The sequence below is a fragment of the Panulirus ornatus genome, chromosome 15, assembly GCF_036320965.1.
Source record: "Panulirus ornatus isolate Po-2019 chromosome 15, ASM3632096v1, whole genome shotgun sequence".
In the NCBI taxonomy this organism is placed as follows: domain Eukaryota; kingdom Metazoa; phylum Arthropoda; class Malacostraca; order Decapoda; family Palinuridae; genus Panulirus; species Panulirus ornatus.
This window is the reverse complement of record NC_092238.1, coordinates 7,542,279-7,561,837: the sequence shown is the minus strand read 5'-3', so window position 1 is coordinate 7,561,837 and position 19,559 is coordinate 7,542,279. Positions and strand designations below refer to the sequence as shown.

Here is a 19,559-nt window from a genome sequence, read left to right as displayed (position 1 = left end):
GCTCTTCCCCACCCACCGCTCCCTCCGGCTCAACAGCCAGCGGAATAATATAGCTCAGGAGAAGCATCACGTACTATGCAGACAGTATACTGCCTTGGGAGGTTTATAGGTAAGTGCGATTAAGAAAATGATCGAAAATTGAATAACTAACTGTATTTGGAATGATGCATGAAGAAGGTTCGTATCTCACGAAAAATGGGGTATCTAACAAACGTATTTACTGTTAACTGATACCGTTGAAATATCCCTTAAAGCCATAATTTTAAGGTACTGTTGATCGTCATCTCGGGGTCATCTGTTTGCAGTTTATTCCCGTTTTCTCTAACAACGGTTCTCTGTCATCCTGGGACCCCATTTTTCAAGCGCTCATGCAGCTCTGTAAGGCTGCGCTACACGAAGTAGCAGGGACAGGGTGGTTTCCTTAGAGCTAGTTCTTTGACGAAACTGTAGCCAGTGTCTTCAACTACACATGATACAGTCTCGCTGAAGGTGACTTTTTACGCCCAGCGTAACCTTACGTAGGCGTAGTCCGGTAACACCTGCATATACGCATATATATATATATATATATATATATATATATATATATATATATATATATATATATAGATAGATAGATAGATAGATAGATAGATTTAAGCAGGACTTCAGCGTCCATGGAAAGTGGTTTTACTTGACCTTTGACCTTTCACCCTCTTTTCTCGTGAAGGGTCATCTATCCGCTCTTCATCTGGGCAGCGGTGGGTCAAAGGCGCTCCACCGACCCCTTGAACTTAGTGCTTTCGGGAAATACGAATCAACATCTCAGATTCGAGAGGCTTAGCAAACTACGTATATATATATATATATATATATATATATATATATATATATATATATATATATATATATATATATATATATATATATCTTCGTTTCTACATTTTATCGTCTTGGCAAAATGTTCTTGGGCTTGTAATACGTGTCGTAGAAGGCGACTAAAAGGGGAGGGAGCGGGGGGCTGAAAATCCTCCCCTCTCGTTTTTTTTTTTTTTTTTCTAATTTTCCAAAAGAAGGAACAGAGAAGGGGACCAGGTGAGGATATTCCCTCAAAGGCCCAGTCCTCTGTACTTAACGCTACCTCGCCAACGCGGGAAATGGCGAATAATTTGAAAGAAAGAAAGAAAAGTACTCTTCGATACCACGATAGCTAGGTGTTTGCACGGGCGCTCTGCAATGGCACACGAGTTTTGGTACTCAATGAGAGACGCGAGGAGGAGGAGGAGGAGCAGCATCAGCTACTGAAGGGCTCTTCCCTCCTCCCACAGAGGACGCAACCCCTCCGCTGCACTGGTCAAGGGCATGGGACACTACTGGCATTATTGACATTCCCTCATAACACTGTTCTGGTCTATACTCATTGGTTGTCCCGTTACTTAGTGTCGTGTGGGTTCGTTTGGTGTTCCAGTCGTGATCTAGGAATTTGGCCCGTTTTCTTTCAAGCGTAGTGTCAGGTAGATTGATCAGCAGGTAGTGTCAGGTAGATTGATCAGCTGGTAGTGTCAGGTAGATTGATCAGCTGGTAGTGTCAGGTAGATTGATCAGCTGGTAGTGTCAGGTAGATTGATCAGCTGGTAGTGCCAGGTTGATTGATCAGCTGGTAGTTTCATGTTGATCATGTTAAGTTGATTAATCCACAGATAACTGGTGTCACGTTGATCATCTCAGACTGATTGATCCATAGGTCGCTGGTATCACGTTGATCATGTCAGGTGGTAGTCCACAGACGCCATTAATCACCTCGTGAACATGGATTGAGATCACTGTGATGAATGTACGACACGTTACAAAACTTACACTGACCTTTCTCAAGGTTGAGGCCTTGTTTTGTCGTGAGTGAACTATTTAGTGGAAATTTAAGGTGGTTCGTTGCTCGTGTCCCCTTTTACCTAAAAAAAAATTCTCATTCCCTTTAGTTTCTCCTCTGCAAAAGGTCATCCATTTGATGTATAGTTATTGAAAGTTATAGATGGCGAGTTGAATGTTTCTAGTGGGCTTTTACCAAGCGTATCTTCACACATCTTCAGCACATATGGCGAACTCTCATCAAGAGCAAGGGTCATGACCCTTCACTCTTGTACTTATGTATTTTCAAGAGATTTCCATGTCTTCCCAAGGTCTCGTCTCCATCCCCTCTCACTGGTCTTGGAGCCATGGTGCCTTCCACTGCGGAACCACTTTTAAACGTGTCATTCACATCCTCGCGTATCATTTCGTCATCAGCAACGCTTCTGTCTAAATCCCTTTACGTGATTAGCTGCTCTTTAAACTGACGATTCCATCCCGAAGCATTTATGGAAAAGGCTTTGGATTGTCTCCTGCTGTTTCTACGTTGTTGTGATCAGAGCTCCTTTACTCCTCCTTTCTTGCCCTGCTGTGTTCGTGTCCTGGTCTTTTGCATGTTTTCAGATGCTGGCCGGATGGTTGCCTGGCTCGGTTGACGCACGTACCTTCTTCGTCACAAGCACACAGCGCAAAGCTCCTTCGCTTTTCGACGTGTTGAACCACATCTTCTTAGAACTTCTCCAATTCCTACTCCATCCTTCTAGATTTGACAGACCCATTCCACCACGGTCGAGGAGACTATAACATAGACCCTGAATACGCTCAAGTCTTATTGTATGACTCGTCAGGTCTGTCTCTTGTCTAGCACGGACCATCATGTCTTTGCTGACGACCCTGTGGAACACACACACACACAACACACACACACACAACACACACACACATGTTCCATGCATTTTAAGACCCCGTGCTCCGCCGATGACCTGCTGTGGACCATCTCCGCTGTCGTTTGCAGTAACCTCAGCCCCTGGGCTGTGAGTCCTGCCGAGCAGCGGTGATGGACGATGTCGATTTCGAGGCGATCGTGGTGGTGTAGAGACAGGTGAAGACGCCTCGCTTGTGAATCCCCTGCGTGGCGGGAACAGGGTACAAGCCTATGTTAATGGTGTTGGGATTCGAAACTTTGTGAATCGTTTGTACCTAAGTAGAAGCGGATTCCCCCACCGTGAAACACGTTGTGTATTGTACAGATTCAGAGAAGAAAGTGATCCGAACTACTGCTGAAGTGCGATCACCTCTTCATATGTATATATATATATATATATATATATATATATATATATATATATATATATATATATATATATATCCCCTAGCCTGAGCCAGGTACCTATTTTATGGCACCAACCCTTAGGGGTGGATGAACAGCTGGGTTGACTGTGGGCCGACTGCCGCAACCACGATTCGAACCTGTGCGCTCGACCCTGCAATCTATATTATATTATGGTATATGATATGTACTGGGTGTTGAGTCCCTCTGATGTCAATGTTGAGGTAACAGAGAGAGAGAGAGAGAGAGAGAGAGAGAGAGAGAGAGAGAGAGAGAGAGAGAGAGGTTGAGTTGACAGCAGTCAGAATATTGCTTCTGTTGAGATAGCTTTCTTTGCTTTATTTGGGGGGAATGGGAGGCGAGGCGAGGAAGGAGGAGGAGGGGGGATGAACGTTTGCTGACATCAGCAGTGCGTCGCTCGACCGTCGTCATGGCAACCTTTGAGCCTGTTGATATAGGCCTAAGGAAAAAAAAGAAAAGGAACATTTTACAAGAGTATTTTTTTTTTCCTTCCCCTGTTTGCACACCGAAGTCCATACACGTTGTGTCTCCCCGACAGTGGCCTTTTAGGAGAGACTGGAGTGTTAAGGTTGCTACTGGGAGAGGTAACCGATGGATTAGGTGGTGTACAGCCACCAATCCCGGATTAGCCAATCCATCTGGCTGTTTGGGGGAGTCTACTCACGCCTGCAGATGGTTGAAGAGAAGTTGAGTGGATTGGGAGCCATGCAACCAGCCTGATTGTGGAAATGCGTCCGGGAGAAATTTGAATAAAGGGGAATAGGTAAAATGGAAAAAGAATGAGGAGAAATCGAGTCATGTAGAGATGGAATAGAGAGGAAAAGGAGTAAGAGGAAGAGCATAAGAAGAATAGATTATAAAGAGGAAAGAACATAAGAAGAATAGATTAGAGATAAGGAAAAATGATAAAAAGATAAGGCGAAGAGGAAGAGGAAGTTGACGACCAGGAAAGAATAGAGTGATAGGAGATAAGTGAGCGAGAAGATAAGGGAAATTTCTGATATCCGTTGGCCTTGTGGACTGACGTCAGTGGGGGAAGGAGGTCGCGAGGGGTCACTGGAGAGGAGGTTTGACCTGGCGTGGGTCACCTGGTGAGTGAGGGCGTAAGGGTTGATGGCAACCGGTCCACGGATTACATACAATTGGACGGTCAAGGCGGCGACTGTGAGTGGCTTGGTTAAGAGTATAACGTCAGACTGTTGAATGTGTCGTTGTTGCTCTCGATATCTAAACTGACATTGTATTGATTGTTGTTATCGTTATCAGCTCAGTTGTCACGAGATGCAGCGTGTTTATCATGAGGTTAAGAGAAGTATGCTTCATAAATATGTGGACTTACAGTAAAAAAAAAGAGAAAAACTGTCCATGTTTTACAAAGAAGTGTGAATGTATTACGTCACAGAGGCTGTTATTAACCTCCAGAGTCACTGGACGGAAAATATTGACCGAATATAGTGTTAGATATCAACATAAACATCAGTGTTTAGTATTACGTCCTCTGCATAACCTTCAGCAACAACATACATCATTAACCCAAGGAAGTTGTCGAAGATACAATTAGCGTTCGCCAGACGAAGGATGGGTAACACACGCCAGATTGCACTCAGAGCGTTTGGACGAAATCAGGACCAGCCACAGACCGTACATTGGAGTGGGTTATCGAAAGGTCAGGTCCTGACGAAGCACTTAGCTCTTTCATCGCTCGCCTGATGTTGGTTCTGCCTGGATTTTGAACTCCAGTTGCCACTCTCTTCCCCACACCCTATCCATCCAGCGTTCGGAAAAGTTCAGTCCATATCAACAGACTCCTCACCATTTGAACGTCCTGTTTTAAGTTCTCTCCCTCGGGATATTGCTTTTGCCGACTACGCCTGGTGAGGGAGGTTGATTTTGATACCCTCCCTCTCCAATCCGGCTTGATATTGATAGACGGAAGCACGGAGTAGAATGAGTAGCAATGAGATGAATGAGTTGTACTGTGTCTGTGTGTCTTTGGCCTTCGCGTGGCAGCTGGAGGCGGAGAAGGGCAACAAATGCGGAGGCACCAAGGCAATGGCCTTATATCAGTTCCTCCTCCCCCTTCCCACCCTGATCTCTCTAATGGCCGGGATTGAATTACTGAACGAGCGCGTTAGAGGCGGCCCAAGGGGGGGATCCATCGGTTAACAGCGGGTAGAAATGAGGGGGGAACTAATGAGAATGAAGAACTGGTGGTGGTTTCAGATGAACTCGTTAATATCTTCGTGGCTTCAGAGGAACTCGTAAAGGAAGGGAGGAGGAGGGAGCTTTTGATGAACACGTGAGAGCTTCAGAAGAACTACGCTTGGTAGCTTCAGGAGAACACCTGGGACATTCAGGGGGAAGTTGTGTGTTGATGTTGGTGTTGGAACGGGAGGAAGGAGGCGCGGACCAGGCGTTGAGATCCACGAGGAAGTCAAGAGTCGTAGACGACGCTGCGGGAGGTCGTGCGAGGCAGCGTTGTTACCAGGACACTGCAGGAGGTCCTGTGGGGCAGCGCAGGACGCTGCAGGAGGTCCTGTAGGGCAGCGCAGGACGCTGCAGGAGGAGGCCGTGTCGTGTATGAGGTTCACATCACCGTGGCGAAGGCTTCTCGTGAACTGAGGTTCAACAAGCGGAGGAGATCTACAGAACTTCGGGGGGGAGGTTCCTTGAGCGCCCCATCCTCCTGCTGTGACGTGGGGTCCCATCACTATCAAGGAGCAGTGTTGTAAGCTGATGATTCCGTTCCCATCATCCTTACGATGAATATAGACTGGTGATTCAATTCCCATCATCCTTACGATGAGTATAAAGTGGCCATTCAGTTCCCCAGATATCACGCGAAGAAGAACATGACTCCTTGCTGCTTCCCACAGCTTTCGTGTGGACACCAGACACACGAGGAGGAGCCGTTATGATACCTACCTCCTCTTACTCTTCTCTTTTCCTGTAACCTTTCCATCCTTGACCAATCGGGTCTGTAGACACCTGAGGATCCCATTTTGATTCCCTTTCTATTTTTTTTTCTTGAAGTAAACACTTCGTTTTACCTTTTCAAACGACATGGGTTCGAACATACCTCTTTATTTTTTGCCTGTGCCATGTCGGCTGCTACGAAACATACAGAACACCAGAAAGAACGATACAGAATGCGAAATAAAGCGTCCATAATAATGGTCGAGAACGATGATAATGGAGGTTAGACATGCAAGGTCTGGCAAGGGCTTCACTCATGTTCATACCAAGACTTTGCCTTCATGATGGGGAAGGCCATCTTGCTGCTTTCTTACCTTGTCTCCATCTATATAGATTTCGTGAACTGAGTTACTTCTGACTCTCCTCCATAGACCTCGTAGTAAGCCTTCGGGGTCCTTTTTTAAGGCCATCCTTCTTTCCCATGTACATCCACACAGCCTTTGCTTCATCCCAGACGAGCCGAGGTCTAGGTGTTGAAATCGTCAGCGTTCTGCAAGTGGAGAATAGATCGCTGGTGAAAGTTAGTATAGAGGGAAATGTTCCTTGGTCGACTTACTTATGTTCCAGAAAGCTCTGAAGAATTAGTTGTATTCGTACACACACGCTCGAAAAGAAAAAGAAAATTGGTGATGATAGTACAAGGTTTATTTGACAGAAATTGGCTGCCACGTGTGTTACTTGTAGATAAAGGCGATAGTAACGTGTATACGCCTTCACGGGAGGGACCACACGTAGTTGTTTAGCATTGTCTTGTGTGCAGGGCAGTACTGTGGGCTGGTGAGGACGTGAATTACTGTGATGGTGTGGGCTGGTGATGGCTGTAATGTTTGCCCGCACCAGAAGGTCTGCACAGCGGAATCGGAGGGGAAGACCAAATCAATTTCGAAGTTACGAAACATCTGGTTAGTGTATGTGCATCGTGAGTGGGCGAGTTATAACGAAACGTTATATATAACGCACTACCACCTCCTTAAGAACGAATAAGAGATCAGTATGATCAAACTGCAAGAAAATGTCATGTAAAAATGCATTTATTTTCAAGATTTACAATAGTTAGATTTTCTTTTTTTTTTTTTTTTGCGAAATATCTAAGGAACATAGAAAACGAGGATGGCGCAGCGTGATGTACCAAGCTGAGCCGGGCTTAAAAGTTTAAGCTTTTAAGCCGTTCTTGGTGCCTGAGGTTCGTGCCTGATACCCGTACTGCTGCTGCAGGTTCATTTTACCCTTCCCACGCCACCCGTGCTTTATCTGTTGTCATAGAAAATGGAGCGCTCATGGGCGGTCTGGTTAAACCTGCTCTGAAAATACTTCAGGTGTTTAGAGGTCACGGGTCAAGGTGAACTGTGGGTGAATTAACGCCTCGCTCTTACCTATCCTAGTTATCATTTCAGTGTGTAATCACCTGTTTGTGTAGGGTGAGGGAGGGAGGGGGAAGAACTGTACGGGGCGGAGTGTTGCACTCGTGTGTGTGTGTGTGGGTGTCTGTGTGTGTCTGTGTGTGTGTGTGTGTGTTGTTCATGCTTGTATGTGATGCTGTGTCCGTGGATACATATGTCTTTTGTGTTTATGTACGTTGTGTGTGTGTGTGTGTGTGTGTGTGTGTGTGTGTGTGTGTACGTGTTCTTGAGTGCGTACATTCGTATTAATATATTTTTTTCGTGTTTATGAAAGTCGTTGAGAAATATCGTACAGCATTAATTTCCCTGGGAAAATATTTCTCTCACAAATACATGAGAAAGACAAGGTTCATTAATCCCTCCCTAGAAATTCATTTCATTATCTGTACCACTGTATTCTTCATGTAATCCCTCCCTGGAAATCCATCTCATTATCTGTACCACTGTATTCTTCATGTAATCCCTCCCTGGAAGTCCATCTCATTATCTGTACCACTGTATTCTTCATGTAATCCCTCCCTGGAAGTCCATTTCATTATCTGTACCGCTGTATTCTTCATGTAATCCCTCCCTGGAAATCCATTTCATTATCTGTACCACTGTATTCTTCATGTAATCCCTCCCTGGAAATCCATTTCATTATCTGTACCACTGTATTCTTCATGTAATCCCTCCCTGGAAATCCATCTCATTATCTGTACCACTGTATTCTTCATGTAATCCCTCCCTGGAAATCCATTTCATTATCTGTACCACTGTATTCTTCATGAAGTCTGTATTATCATCAATCACCAGAGTTAATCTGTCCACATCTGTTCCCCTGTTCACTTCTCATTTACGGATGTAAACCCGTTTCCGGGGGAAGGCGTGGAGTGTAAATGAAATATGTGTGAAGTATTTTCCTTCGCTACAGCCTAAGTAATTACTTGGGGGGATTCCCATGCAAGGGAGATGTGCATGTGAACACGGTGGCAGGCATAGAGTCATGCAAAATTTCAAACGTATGCATGTATACATGGTATACTTGCATGTATACATAAACTTGCTATACTCGTATACACCGTGTGTGTGTGTGTGTGTGTGTGTGTGTGTGTGTGTGTGTATGTGTGTGTGTGGGATGTCCAACCACTCGAGGATTGACCGTTACCATACCTCCTCCTCCTCCTCCTTCCCTCGAAAGGGAAAGCTTTGGAATCCTCTCCTTCCTCTCGTCTTTTCCCCCTCTACCCGTTACCTCTCTTCCTCCAACACACTCACGTCTACAAAACACCTGCGGACCCGTGATGATCAATTCCTCCCATTCTTCATCCTTACAGTCGACATGGCCTTGACTGGCTCATGTTTTCACCCTCCTCACGTCGATCGCTATGAAGGGAAAATATCTTCAAGTTCTTTTCCTCTCATTCAATTCGCCTACTTTGCATGTGTGTTTCCCCTTCTGGTGTAGTCATATTTTTTTTTCCCCCTCCCCCTCTTTGAGTTATGACTTTTCATCGGCCATCAACGTTAGATATCAGCTCTGGCTGAAGCCCAAAGTTCGAATTTGATTTGGGGAGACTTTCCTTCGTCGTGTTTGTTGGCTTCCGTTTGATCGGCGGTGTGGGCGAGACGTGACTGGATGAGTTCGATGGTTTGGGTGTGTGTGTGTGTGTGTGTGTGTGTGTGTGGCTAGGGCAGCGCGAGGCAGTGCTCGCCATGGCTGAGGCAGCGAGCGAGCCCACCTAACCCCCGTAGCCCTTGGTCGTCCGGGATCGGCTGGACAGACTCCGTTGAGCGCTGAGGACATCGAAGTCGCCGCGAAGGTGGCTTTTTGAAGGACGGAGAGAGAGAGAGAGAGAGAGAGAGAGAGAGAGAGAGAGAGAGAGAGAGAGAGAGAGAGAGAGAGAGAGAGAGGATGGGAAGCGCCACTGGGTTGTCCTCCGTCTAGGTGGTAGCGCTGTCAAAGCGTCCAAGAAGCTTTAGTGTTCTGAAGATCACAGGAATTAAGAATATCTTTGGGGCTGGCTGAATATCATTGGGGCTGGCTGAATATCATTGGGGCTGGCTGAATATCATTGGGGCTGGCTGAATATCATTGGGGCTGGCTGAATATCATTGGGGCTGGCTGAATATCATTGGAGCTGGCTGAATATCATTGGGGCTGGCTGAATATCGTTGGGGCTGGCTGAATATCCGGGTGTGAAAGAGGATGGAAGATGGTGGTGGTATTCAGCCGTGAGGACGAATGATCCAGAACGTAAGATGTGAGATTGATGGAAGAAACGACCACACATGAGCATTATATTCGAAACATAATGCATACATTTAGAACAAGAGATAATATGATTTATGATGCTTTTTTCCCATTTCTTTTTAATGCATTGGTGAGCTTATACGTAAGAGATAATGTAAAGATGAGGTTCATATTCCTTAACTCCACTTAAGACTGTTTCTGTTGTGATTGCCGTGTTGCGCACGGGGTCCCATTTCTGTGGCGTATGTACATTTCTTTTAATGAGTTCGTCTGAGACTTGGATGTGTATACTCAGGCCTGGTTGGGCGTAGCGATTTGACTCGGCGTATCTCCTCTTGGGGGGGTCTGGTGATACAAGCGACCACTTGTATTGGTATCCGGATTCTTAGTTGATTCAAAGTCATTTCAAAAGACTTGACTCTCTGGCGAAGGAAAATGGAACTGGCTTTTAAACCACGTAGGGTTAGGTTATACCCTCAAGAAAATAGGAAAGTCTATCCACGAAGTGATACTTGTATAAATGGAACAGAAAATGAAGTTCCCGTTTGATTTTAGGGTACGAATGCCAAGGTGTGTGGCACCAGGGAGCCGTACCGTCGTGCTCAAGGGTCGTACCGTCGTGCTTCAAGGGTCGTACCGTCGTGCTTCAAGGGGCGTACCGTCGTGCTTCAAGGGCAGGTACGGTCGTGCTCAAGGGCAGGTACGGTCGTGCTCAAGGGCATGTACGGTCGTGCTCAAGGGCATGTACGGTCGTGCTCAAGGGCAGGTACGATCGTGCTCAAGGGCAGGTACGGTCGTGCTCAAGGGCATGTACGGTCGTGCTCAAGGGCAGGTACGGTCGTGCTCAAGGGCAGGTGCGGGCGTGCTTCAAAGGCTGGCAACGTACGTGGTCAAGGGCCCGTAACGCCTTGGTCCACATCCCACGCAGACCATCGTGATGTGACGAGACCGCGTCACAAAGTGCCGCGGCTTTCACGTCACACACGCCAGGTAACGAGACCAAGCCACCATAAAACCACATCTTGACGTCACACGTCTGCTACTCACTAGTAACCCATTGTTTATGCTCGTGTGCCGGGGCGCCTGGCGAGGGCGTCACGCAGTTGCCGTGGCAACCTCACCGAAAAGCAGACGACCTTTTGGCTCGCGCGTCGTCTGCCGAGCGTCTGTGGGTCTCCACCCGTGAATGCTTGATTCAACACCCACTTGTCTTCCAAAACATTCACCTCACGTCGTTGGGATTATGGAGAATGCAATCATCAGCCCATATATTGCCGTCGTGGGATCTATATTTCATTCTGGGATCGCCTTTGGGATCTTGGGAGATGATTTCCCACTACAGGTCCTCCCTTTAACAACCACAGCCCCCAACCCCCACGTCCTCCATGTTTTCATGAGGTTATGGCAGGTTAGATGGGGGTATACAAAGCTGACCCCAATTTAACCCAATCGAATCCAGTCCTTAAGTTAGCCTCAAAAGTCGTTTTTTAAAGGGGAGCGCGGCTGATCATCAGATGAACCTAATTGCTGTCTTTACTCGATCGCGTTTTCAGTCGTAATGAACGCGTTAGAGTTTTGTGGTCGAGTTCCAAGTAAGAGACATGGCTTTGTCTATTAGAATCTCCGGGTGTGATATTTGCTTCATGTATGGGAGGAACAATCGACATGGACGGGGGCATCTTATTAGTTTGTGGGATGCTTCACATAAGAGAGAAAAGAGGACTGGTATTTGCGTACTGGGAGAAAATGGTTATTTGCAGAAAGTGCTAATTAGGCGTCAGTGATTCTGATGGGAGATGATTTTATTTTCCTTTTTCCTTTTTTTTTTGAAAGTGAATTAGTTGATTGCTCTTCGGGCATTTAGAGGGTGGGTTCTCGTGAACGAGGTTGGATTCCGTGATTTTCGTTCGTTGCGTAGATTGTACCCTTTTTTTTTATTACCTTTTTTTTTGCTGATTCGATGGCATGGTGAGAGAGAGAGAGAGAGAGAGAGAGAAGAGAGAGAGAGAGAGAGAGAGAGAGAGAGAGAGAGAGAGAGAGAGAGAGAGTGTTGGGGGCGTTGTTTTAAAGGTAAGATAATGACAGAACTTGAAGCAGAAGTTTGATGTCACTGCAGCTAAGCAGACCAACCTGTAAAAGTCGTATATCTATCTACCAGGTCGTCCCCCGTATTACCGCAAGTCGTTGAGCGTCGTTCGCCCACGACCCGGCAACGTTTACCCTAAACCCCCCACAAGCAAGCGTGGGTCGTCGTCCTCAAATTGGAGAGTCGCTTCTAGAGGTGTTGTGCAGTGAACTTGGATTCTGTTTTTAACCCTTATGGGTCTTGTCGTCCGTCTCAGTGATCTTTGTGTTGTGTGTCATTAACTCTAATGATGTGATTAGAGCCTAGGAGGAGGGAAAGGGGAAGACGCCCGAGGAGGCTGTCGTGTGGAAATGGGTAGAGAGTCTAAGTGATCACAATTGAGATTAATCCTTGGTGCTTCATGGTGGACTTCCGGGCCACGTACTGGCCAGGCCACACCGCTCGGAGGTCGAGATGTGTTGGAAGCTAAAGGGGTGTGGAGGGAAGAAGGATTGAGGCGAGGGAGGGAGGATTGAGTCTCCTTTTAAGAAGGATTGAGTTCGTAGATGGGATGGGAGGGTAGCCATGGGAAGATGCAGGACGTAGCTTGCCTGTAAGCATGTATATATATACATTTTTTTTTCACACTGATATGAATCATTCATTGTAATGGTTAACTTCTGACTGTGATTTTGATGACGCTGGTGTTTTCAGTTGTGGGTCTGTATCCTACAGAAAGAAGTGAACACGGACCTTATTAACTGACCGGATCTCATAACTGTAACCTTGTGAGACTCTTCTGTAAGCTAACAGGTCTAACCAACGGTTACAGAAAGCTGGAAACGGACGGTGGAAGTGAATGCATTGTGCTCGATCTGAACCCATCTCTAACGTTCTTTTAGAGAGAGACAGAGACAGAGAGAGAGGGGAACGAAGGAATGAGACGGTGAACCAGGAACGAGACATTGTGATGAGACCAAGAGACAGTGTGTACGGGGCATGATAGAAATATAAAAAAAAAGAGAAAAAAAAGACTTGGAAACGAAAGTTCAGTGGAAATCGAAGAGGGTGTGTGTCTCTCTCTCCCTCCCTTCCCCGAGGACATGTTAAACACGCTCAAGTCGCAAACGTTGCGAGTGAATTCAACCCGTCCAATGGCGCACTTGCCCTAGCTTCTGCATCTGCATCTGCTGCCGCTACTGCTGCGAGTACTGGTGCCAGTACCTCCTCGCTGCTCGCCAGTACTGCTGCAGAGTACCTCCTAGTACTTGCTGCCGGTACCTCACAGTACTACTACTGCTGCTACGCCTAAGTATTGCTGCTAGTCCCTCTCTAGTACTGCTCTTAGAACCTCCTAGTACAGCTGTGCTGGTATTATCCTCTAGTTTCCAGTATTGCTGCTAGTACCTCCCAGTATTGCTGCTAGTACCTCCCAGTATTGCTGCTAGTACCTCCCAGTACTGCTGCTAGTATCTCCCATTATTGCTGCTAGTACCTCCTTCCCTCCCTCTCCTCGTAATGTTGCTAGTACCTCTAAGTACTATTGCTATTACCTCTTAGTATCTCCCCACAGTTCCCAGTTCTTCCACCTCCCTGCAGCCCCCAGTACTGCTGCAGCTTCCAGTACTGCTGGTAGCACCTCTGACCCTGTAACAACCAGTACTACAGCTAGTACCTCTTAGTACTACGGCTAGTACCTCCTTGCTGATCCCAGTTAATACCTCTGTGCTACTCTCAGTCCTGCTGCTTTTGCTATTAAGTACTGCTGGTAGTTGCTTCCCAGTACGACTGCTAGTACCTCCTTCTCTGTTCCTCCCAGTGCTGCAGCTAGTACCTCCTTATATCTCTCTGCTGCTCTTGATACTCTGCTAGTACCTCCCAGTACTGCTTGATTGTTCCTTCCAGTACGGCTGCTAGTACCTCCCAGCAGCTCCCAGTACGGCTGCTAGTACCTCCCTGCAGCCCCCAGTACGGCTGCTAGTACCTCTCTTCCTAATGATCCCTGGACTGCTGCTAGGACCTCTCAGAACTGATACTAGCAGTTCTTAGTACCGCTGCTAGTACCTCCCTGCATCTCCCAGTACTGCTGCTAGTACTTCCCTACAGCTCCCAGTACAGCTACTAGTCTTTCCCTGTTGCTCCCGGTACTGCAGCAAGTACCCCCCTGAACTCCTGTGGGTAACTTCCCAGTACTAGTGCTATTACCTCCTTCTCTGTTGCTCCCTGTACTTTAACTAGTACCATCCAGTACTCCTGACTAGCACTTCCCAGTACTGCTTGCTAACTATCTCCCTCCCTGCTCGTCCCAGTGCTTCTAACCAGTGTTTCACAGTACTGCTGCTAGTACCTCCTCTCGGTACCGTTCCTAGTACCTCCTAGTACTACTGCTAGTACCCCCTTCCCTTCCTGCTGCGTCTAGTACTCTCGAAAGTACGTCTCTTCATTTCCTAGTACTGCTGCTAGCACCTCCCAGTACTACTGCTATTACCTCCCTCCTCCTCCTACTGTTCCCAATGCTTATGCTAGTATCTCCCAGTACTGCTGGCTAGTACTTTCCTCCCTGCTGTTTCCAGTACTGCTCCCAGTACAACCCTCCCAGCTTCCAGTACTGCAGCTAATTCCTCCCAGTACCTCCTAGTACTGCTGCTTGTACCTCCATGCAGCTTTCATTACTACTCCTAGTACCTCCCAGTACTTATGCTAGTACTGCCCAGTACTGCTTCTGGTACCTCCCTCCCTGCTATTCCCCTCACTGCTAATAGTACCTCCCAGTGCTCTTGCTAGTACCTCCCAGTACTTTTGACAGTCCCTTTTTTTCCTGTACTCTACTATTTTTGGTGCTAGTACTTCCCAGTACTACTGCTAATACCTTCCAGTACCTCTGATAATACCTTCTTGCAGTTCCCAGTACTGGTACTAGTGCCTCTTAGTACTGTTGATACTATATACTGCAACTCCCAGTACTGCAGTACCGCCTTACTGTTCCCAGTAAGGCGGTGTCTCCCTGTGTCTCCCTGCAGCTCCCGGTACTGCTATTAACTCCTTGACGTTAAAAGTACCAGCTCTGATATCTCCCCGTAACTCCCAGTACTTGTACCTCCAAGCACTAACTACTCAGTACTGCTTCTAGTACTTCCCCGTAACTCCCAGTATTGTTGCTAGTACCTATCTCCCAGTATTGTTGATATCTCCCAGTACAGCGGCTATTTCCTCCGTGCATCTCCCAGTACTGCTGCTATTACCCCCCTATAGCTCCTAGTACTACTACTAGCTAGTACCTCTCAATACAGGGGCTATATTACCTCCCTGCAGCTCCTACTACTGCTGCTAGCTAGTACCTCCCAGTACAGCAGCTAGTACCTTCAGCAGCTCTCAGTACAGCAGATAGTACCTCCCTGCAGCTCCTAGTACTGCTACTAGCTAGTACCTCCCAGTACAGCGGCTAGTGCCTCCCTGCAGCTCCTAGTACAGCTGCTAGTACCTCCCTGCAGCTCTCAGTACAGCGGCTAGTACCTCTCTGCAGCTCCTAGTACCGCTGCTAGCTAGTACCTCCCAGTACAGCGGCTAGTACCTCCCTGCAGCTCTCAGTACAGCGGCTAGTACCTCTCTGCAGCTCCTAGTACCGCTGCTAGCTAGTACCTCCCAGTACAGCGGCTAGTACCTCCCTGCAGCTCCCATTACAGCTGCTCGTGCTGCCGTCGCAACATTTCCTGCCACAGAAGTTCAACGACCAGGCTGTGCATTCAACATGAAAGCTGCAATAGTCGCATCGAATTTAAGGGTAAGAGAAATGCTTTATTGCAATACTCTCTGTTTGTTGATAGTTTCTGATTCCCTTCGTCCCTTATTTTAATATATATATTTCCTCTTTTTTTTTCTAAGAATCTTTATTTAGTGTTGCTACCAATCTCAGGTAAGTCTTTTCTGCATCGTTAAACTGTTTTGAAGATTCAATCATCTATATATGTATGATGTTATGTGATATTTACAAAAATAAGTAAATGTGCAAACTAGAATTTGTATAAAGTGAAAACATTCTGACAATAGCATCATTTGTATATGATACGTGTTCATAGATATATATGGCTGACGTCAGAGTACTGTGGTAATGTTCCATGCATGATTTATCCATATGTGTCACGATGTATTAACTAAACCTCAGGATGATACTGCGAACTATCCGCGAGTGAAACCATCTGGAAGATAATGTTTTACTTATGTTTACCCTACTAAGGAGGATCTTCGTTTTCTTCTTTGCGCCATGAGAGAAAATGGTATATAATCTTTGGGTAACTTGGGTTAATTCTCTTGGTTTTGTCTCGAACGTTGTTCAATCAATTTTTCGTGATTTTCTTTTGTTTACCTCAACCTTTGACCTCTTCTTCAGCCTTCCTCATAACAAGGTCATACTTGAAAAGAAAATGTTAAATATCATAGGGCGACATTCAAGCGTGAACAGTGAGCGCGCGTGTGATTTTATACAAGTAAACTAAGATTTTCCCTTGTTTGTTTCATGTGTTTATCCTCTTGCTCAGCCTTCCTCATTAAAAATATTAACACCGGAAGGTTTTCAACGAAAGAATTAACGTTCATACTGCATAAATGATGCTCCAGTCCTCGTGTGTTAGCGTCGCTCAAATTACAGGAACAACAGAGTGTTGGAAAAATATTTTTGTGCGATTATGAACAATTTTATAAAGCTCTCGGCGTCAAAGAATTATTTTGAGCGTGATGACCCGCTTGTGTGATTTCATTCGTCAAGTTTGAGAGAGAGTGTTAACAAAGCCTCAGTTTTTTCTGTTTCTCTAGTAATGCCTTAGTATTTGTTAAGAAGACTGTTTCTAAAACTATTAAGGTCAACAAAAGATACGTGTAGGAAGATGGATATTGAATTGTTTGACAGTGTAGGAGGTTATTAGATGGCTTCAATAAAATTATGGGTATTTTTTTGATACGTAGGTGGAGGGCAGTGCTGGGCTGACAACAATAACAACAGCAGCTGCCCAGCCAATGAGTGCAGTCACGTGACTCGGTCAAACACGCCGAATCCGGTATGTCTGCGCGAACGGCATTAATTAAAGAGTATTTGCCAGCATTATATCGTAGAATTTCTAAATTATTTTTGTTATTTGATTACTATAGCCAGACATCATTGTCGGATGAAGTCGTCACCTTGCAAAAGAATGAATATCATCAAATATCGTATCAAATATCGTCCTTGTTGGTTGGTTCCTTTAGGAAAATAATATTTCCATTGTAATATTTGCGTCTTGTAGGAATAAATTCGATATGTTCTGTAATGAATGATATATTAACACTGTGTTTGACCATGAAATATAGATAAATATTTCTCTTTAAGGCAACAGACTATTCAAAAACAGACGCTAATACCATTTATTTGTCACTCGTTTGAAAATACTAACCCACATAGACATATCCTTCGAGCACACAGAAATGGGGTTTGTAATTGTGACGCTTGACACACGGGCTGATTATTTTAATGGCTGTTTAATGTGTGTCATGTTTCCCCGCACTGAGAGAATGAATTAGTTGCAATTAACAGATCATGGAAAGATTATATTAGACATGACGAGGATGTATACAGACGCCCTTGTCCAAAGTGATCGCGTTTGTTTCCACTGTGTGAGTCTGCTGTTAGTACTTTACCTTACCTTCCTGCCCCCATGGAGTTCCTTTTTGGCCCTGTGAGGCTCCTTGCAGCGCTCAGGAAGCAGATTACGTCCAACGGTCGGGACCACAAATCATAGTGTTGTTATATATATATATATATATATATATATATATATATATATATATATATATATATATATATATATATATATAATCAACTGACTGTTATATTTCTCTCTTGTGTCTCCCCTGATGATGTGATTATTACACGAAAGTGCACTTGGCTTGGCTACGATACCTTTACGAAGTATATCTTGTCGACCACATATTATCTGAATAATACGATCGGAAACTGTATAGATACGATGCAGTTACAACCCCTAACGTGTACGAACACGCCTCGGTTAAGTCTTACATCCTGGGTGTGTGTGTGTGTGTGTGTGTGTGTGTGTGTGTGTCCACCACACTCTGGCTGAGTCTTACATCCCAGGTTCCTCCACATCCACACCTTGGGTAATCTTACATCCTGGTTCAGTCTTCAGCCAATATTTGATTTACGGACGTATAATTTCACATGCAGACACATATTGACAAGCGCTTCAGCATCCCACCAAGAGGAGCAGGTCGCCTCAGAGGCAAACATGGTAATCAGAGACCCATTTTTTTTTCTTAGTATCATAGTCGAACTTCCAGTATCAAATACTTTATGTTTATATTTTGTGACGTGCACAGGGGTGCTGCAGCCACGGGTAAAAAATTGCGTTGATTTACGTCGACTGGTCTTCTGTGGCGTTCGTGGCCTGGGAGACATCGGAAAATATATTCAGGAAGCAAATGGATGATTGGTTGTATATGTGGAACTACCTAGGTGAGGAAACATTAAGGTTTTTATTTATGGTGAATTAGTTGGATTTTCCGTTCCTGGGCTGCCGGAAAGCATTTGACACTTTCCCATTGCCGGAAAGCATTTGACACTATTCCACTGCCGGAAAGCATTTAACACTGTCCCACACAGGATGCTAGTAAGGCAACCGTATCTTCACACTGGAATAAGGAGGAAACACCTTGAACGAATTGAAAATTACTTCAGTGGAAAAGAACTAGTGATTCGTGTGTGTGTGTGTGTGTGTGTGTGTGTGTGTGTGTGTGTGTAATCAGTCATGCCTCACATGCAGCCTTATCTTACCTGACAAGCGTAATTCGTGTGGTAATTCATTACATCAAGTGGAACGAATATATATATATATATATATATGCTCTCTCTCTCTCTCTCTCTCTCTCTCTCTCTCTCTCTCTCTCTCTCTCTCTCTCTCTCTCTCTCTCTCTCTCTTATGTGTGTGTGTGTGTGTGTGTGTGTGTGTGTGTGTGTGTGTGTGTGTTATTGGAACACCGAGCCGTCGCATTTGTTCAATATATTCACTGTTATGAATGTTCACTCGGGTACTTAATGAACACGACGGTACGTCCTTCGAACACGCCGACACGGCCCTTGAACACAGCGCCTACGATCCTTGAACACGACTGGAACTTACGACCCATGAACACGACAGCACGACCCTTGGGTATGATGACCTAACCTCTGATCTGACCCTTAACCACCTTGGACACGACGATACGACAATGAAACACGACGGCACACCCTTGGCCTTGGACCCTGATGATGCTCAAGTCTCACAGGGAAAAAAGGGGTGCGTGTTTGAAGAGATTAAGAGTTCATTTGAAGTGATTAGAGTTGCGTTTGGGTGATGGAAGTCGCGTGCGCCAAGCGGTACGTTGCCTAACGTTGGTTCAAGCGTTCATTTTAAAGAGGACGTTGGACGTGTGTGCGCTGAAGAAATTGTTCGCTGAACCTCAATGGTAGGAAGCAAATCCAATGATATAACCATTTTCGCTCGAATTTGGTGTCTTGATTCCCCCCTGCCCGTATAGAACTACTAACGTAGAAAATATATTCATTTTCATGGGAAAAGATTCGGTTTTACGTCAAAAAAAAAAATCTCTTAAACCATTAAAACAGTTGGGGAGGTGAAGGAACACTCAGAACAGTCGAAATTAAGCGTCGCTGACGAAAACTCTCGT

General features: G+C 45.5%; 1 protein-coding gene across 3 annotated transcripts in view; it reads left to right on the top strand.

The window, feature by feature from the left end:
• Positions 1-19,559, top strand: part of LOC139753720 (neo-calmodulin-like) — a 657,420-nt gene that overhangs the window by 429,563 nt on the left and 208,298 nt on the right. Inside the window, exon 1 of one of the 3 annotated variants that reach the window (XM_071670462.1) lies at positions 15,433-15,630. The exons of the other annotated variants lie outside the window; for them this stretch is intronic. Coding sequence (XP_071526563.1) covers positions 15,598-15,630 — 33 coding nt within the window. The 5' untranslated portion in view covers positions 15,433-15,597. Of the gene's footprint in view, positions 1-15,432; positions 15,631-19,559 lie in introns of those variants that run through there. 3 annotated transcript variants of the gene reach the window in all.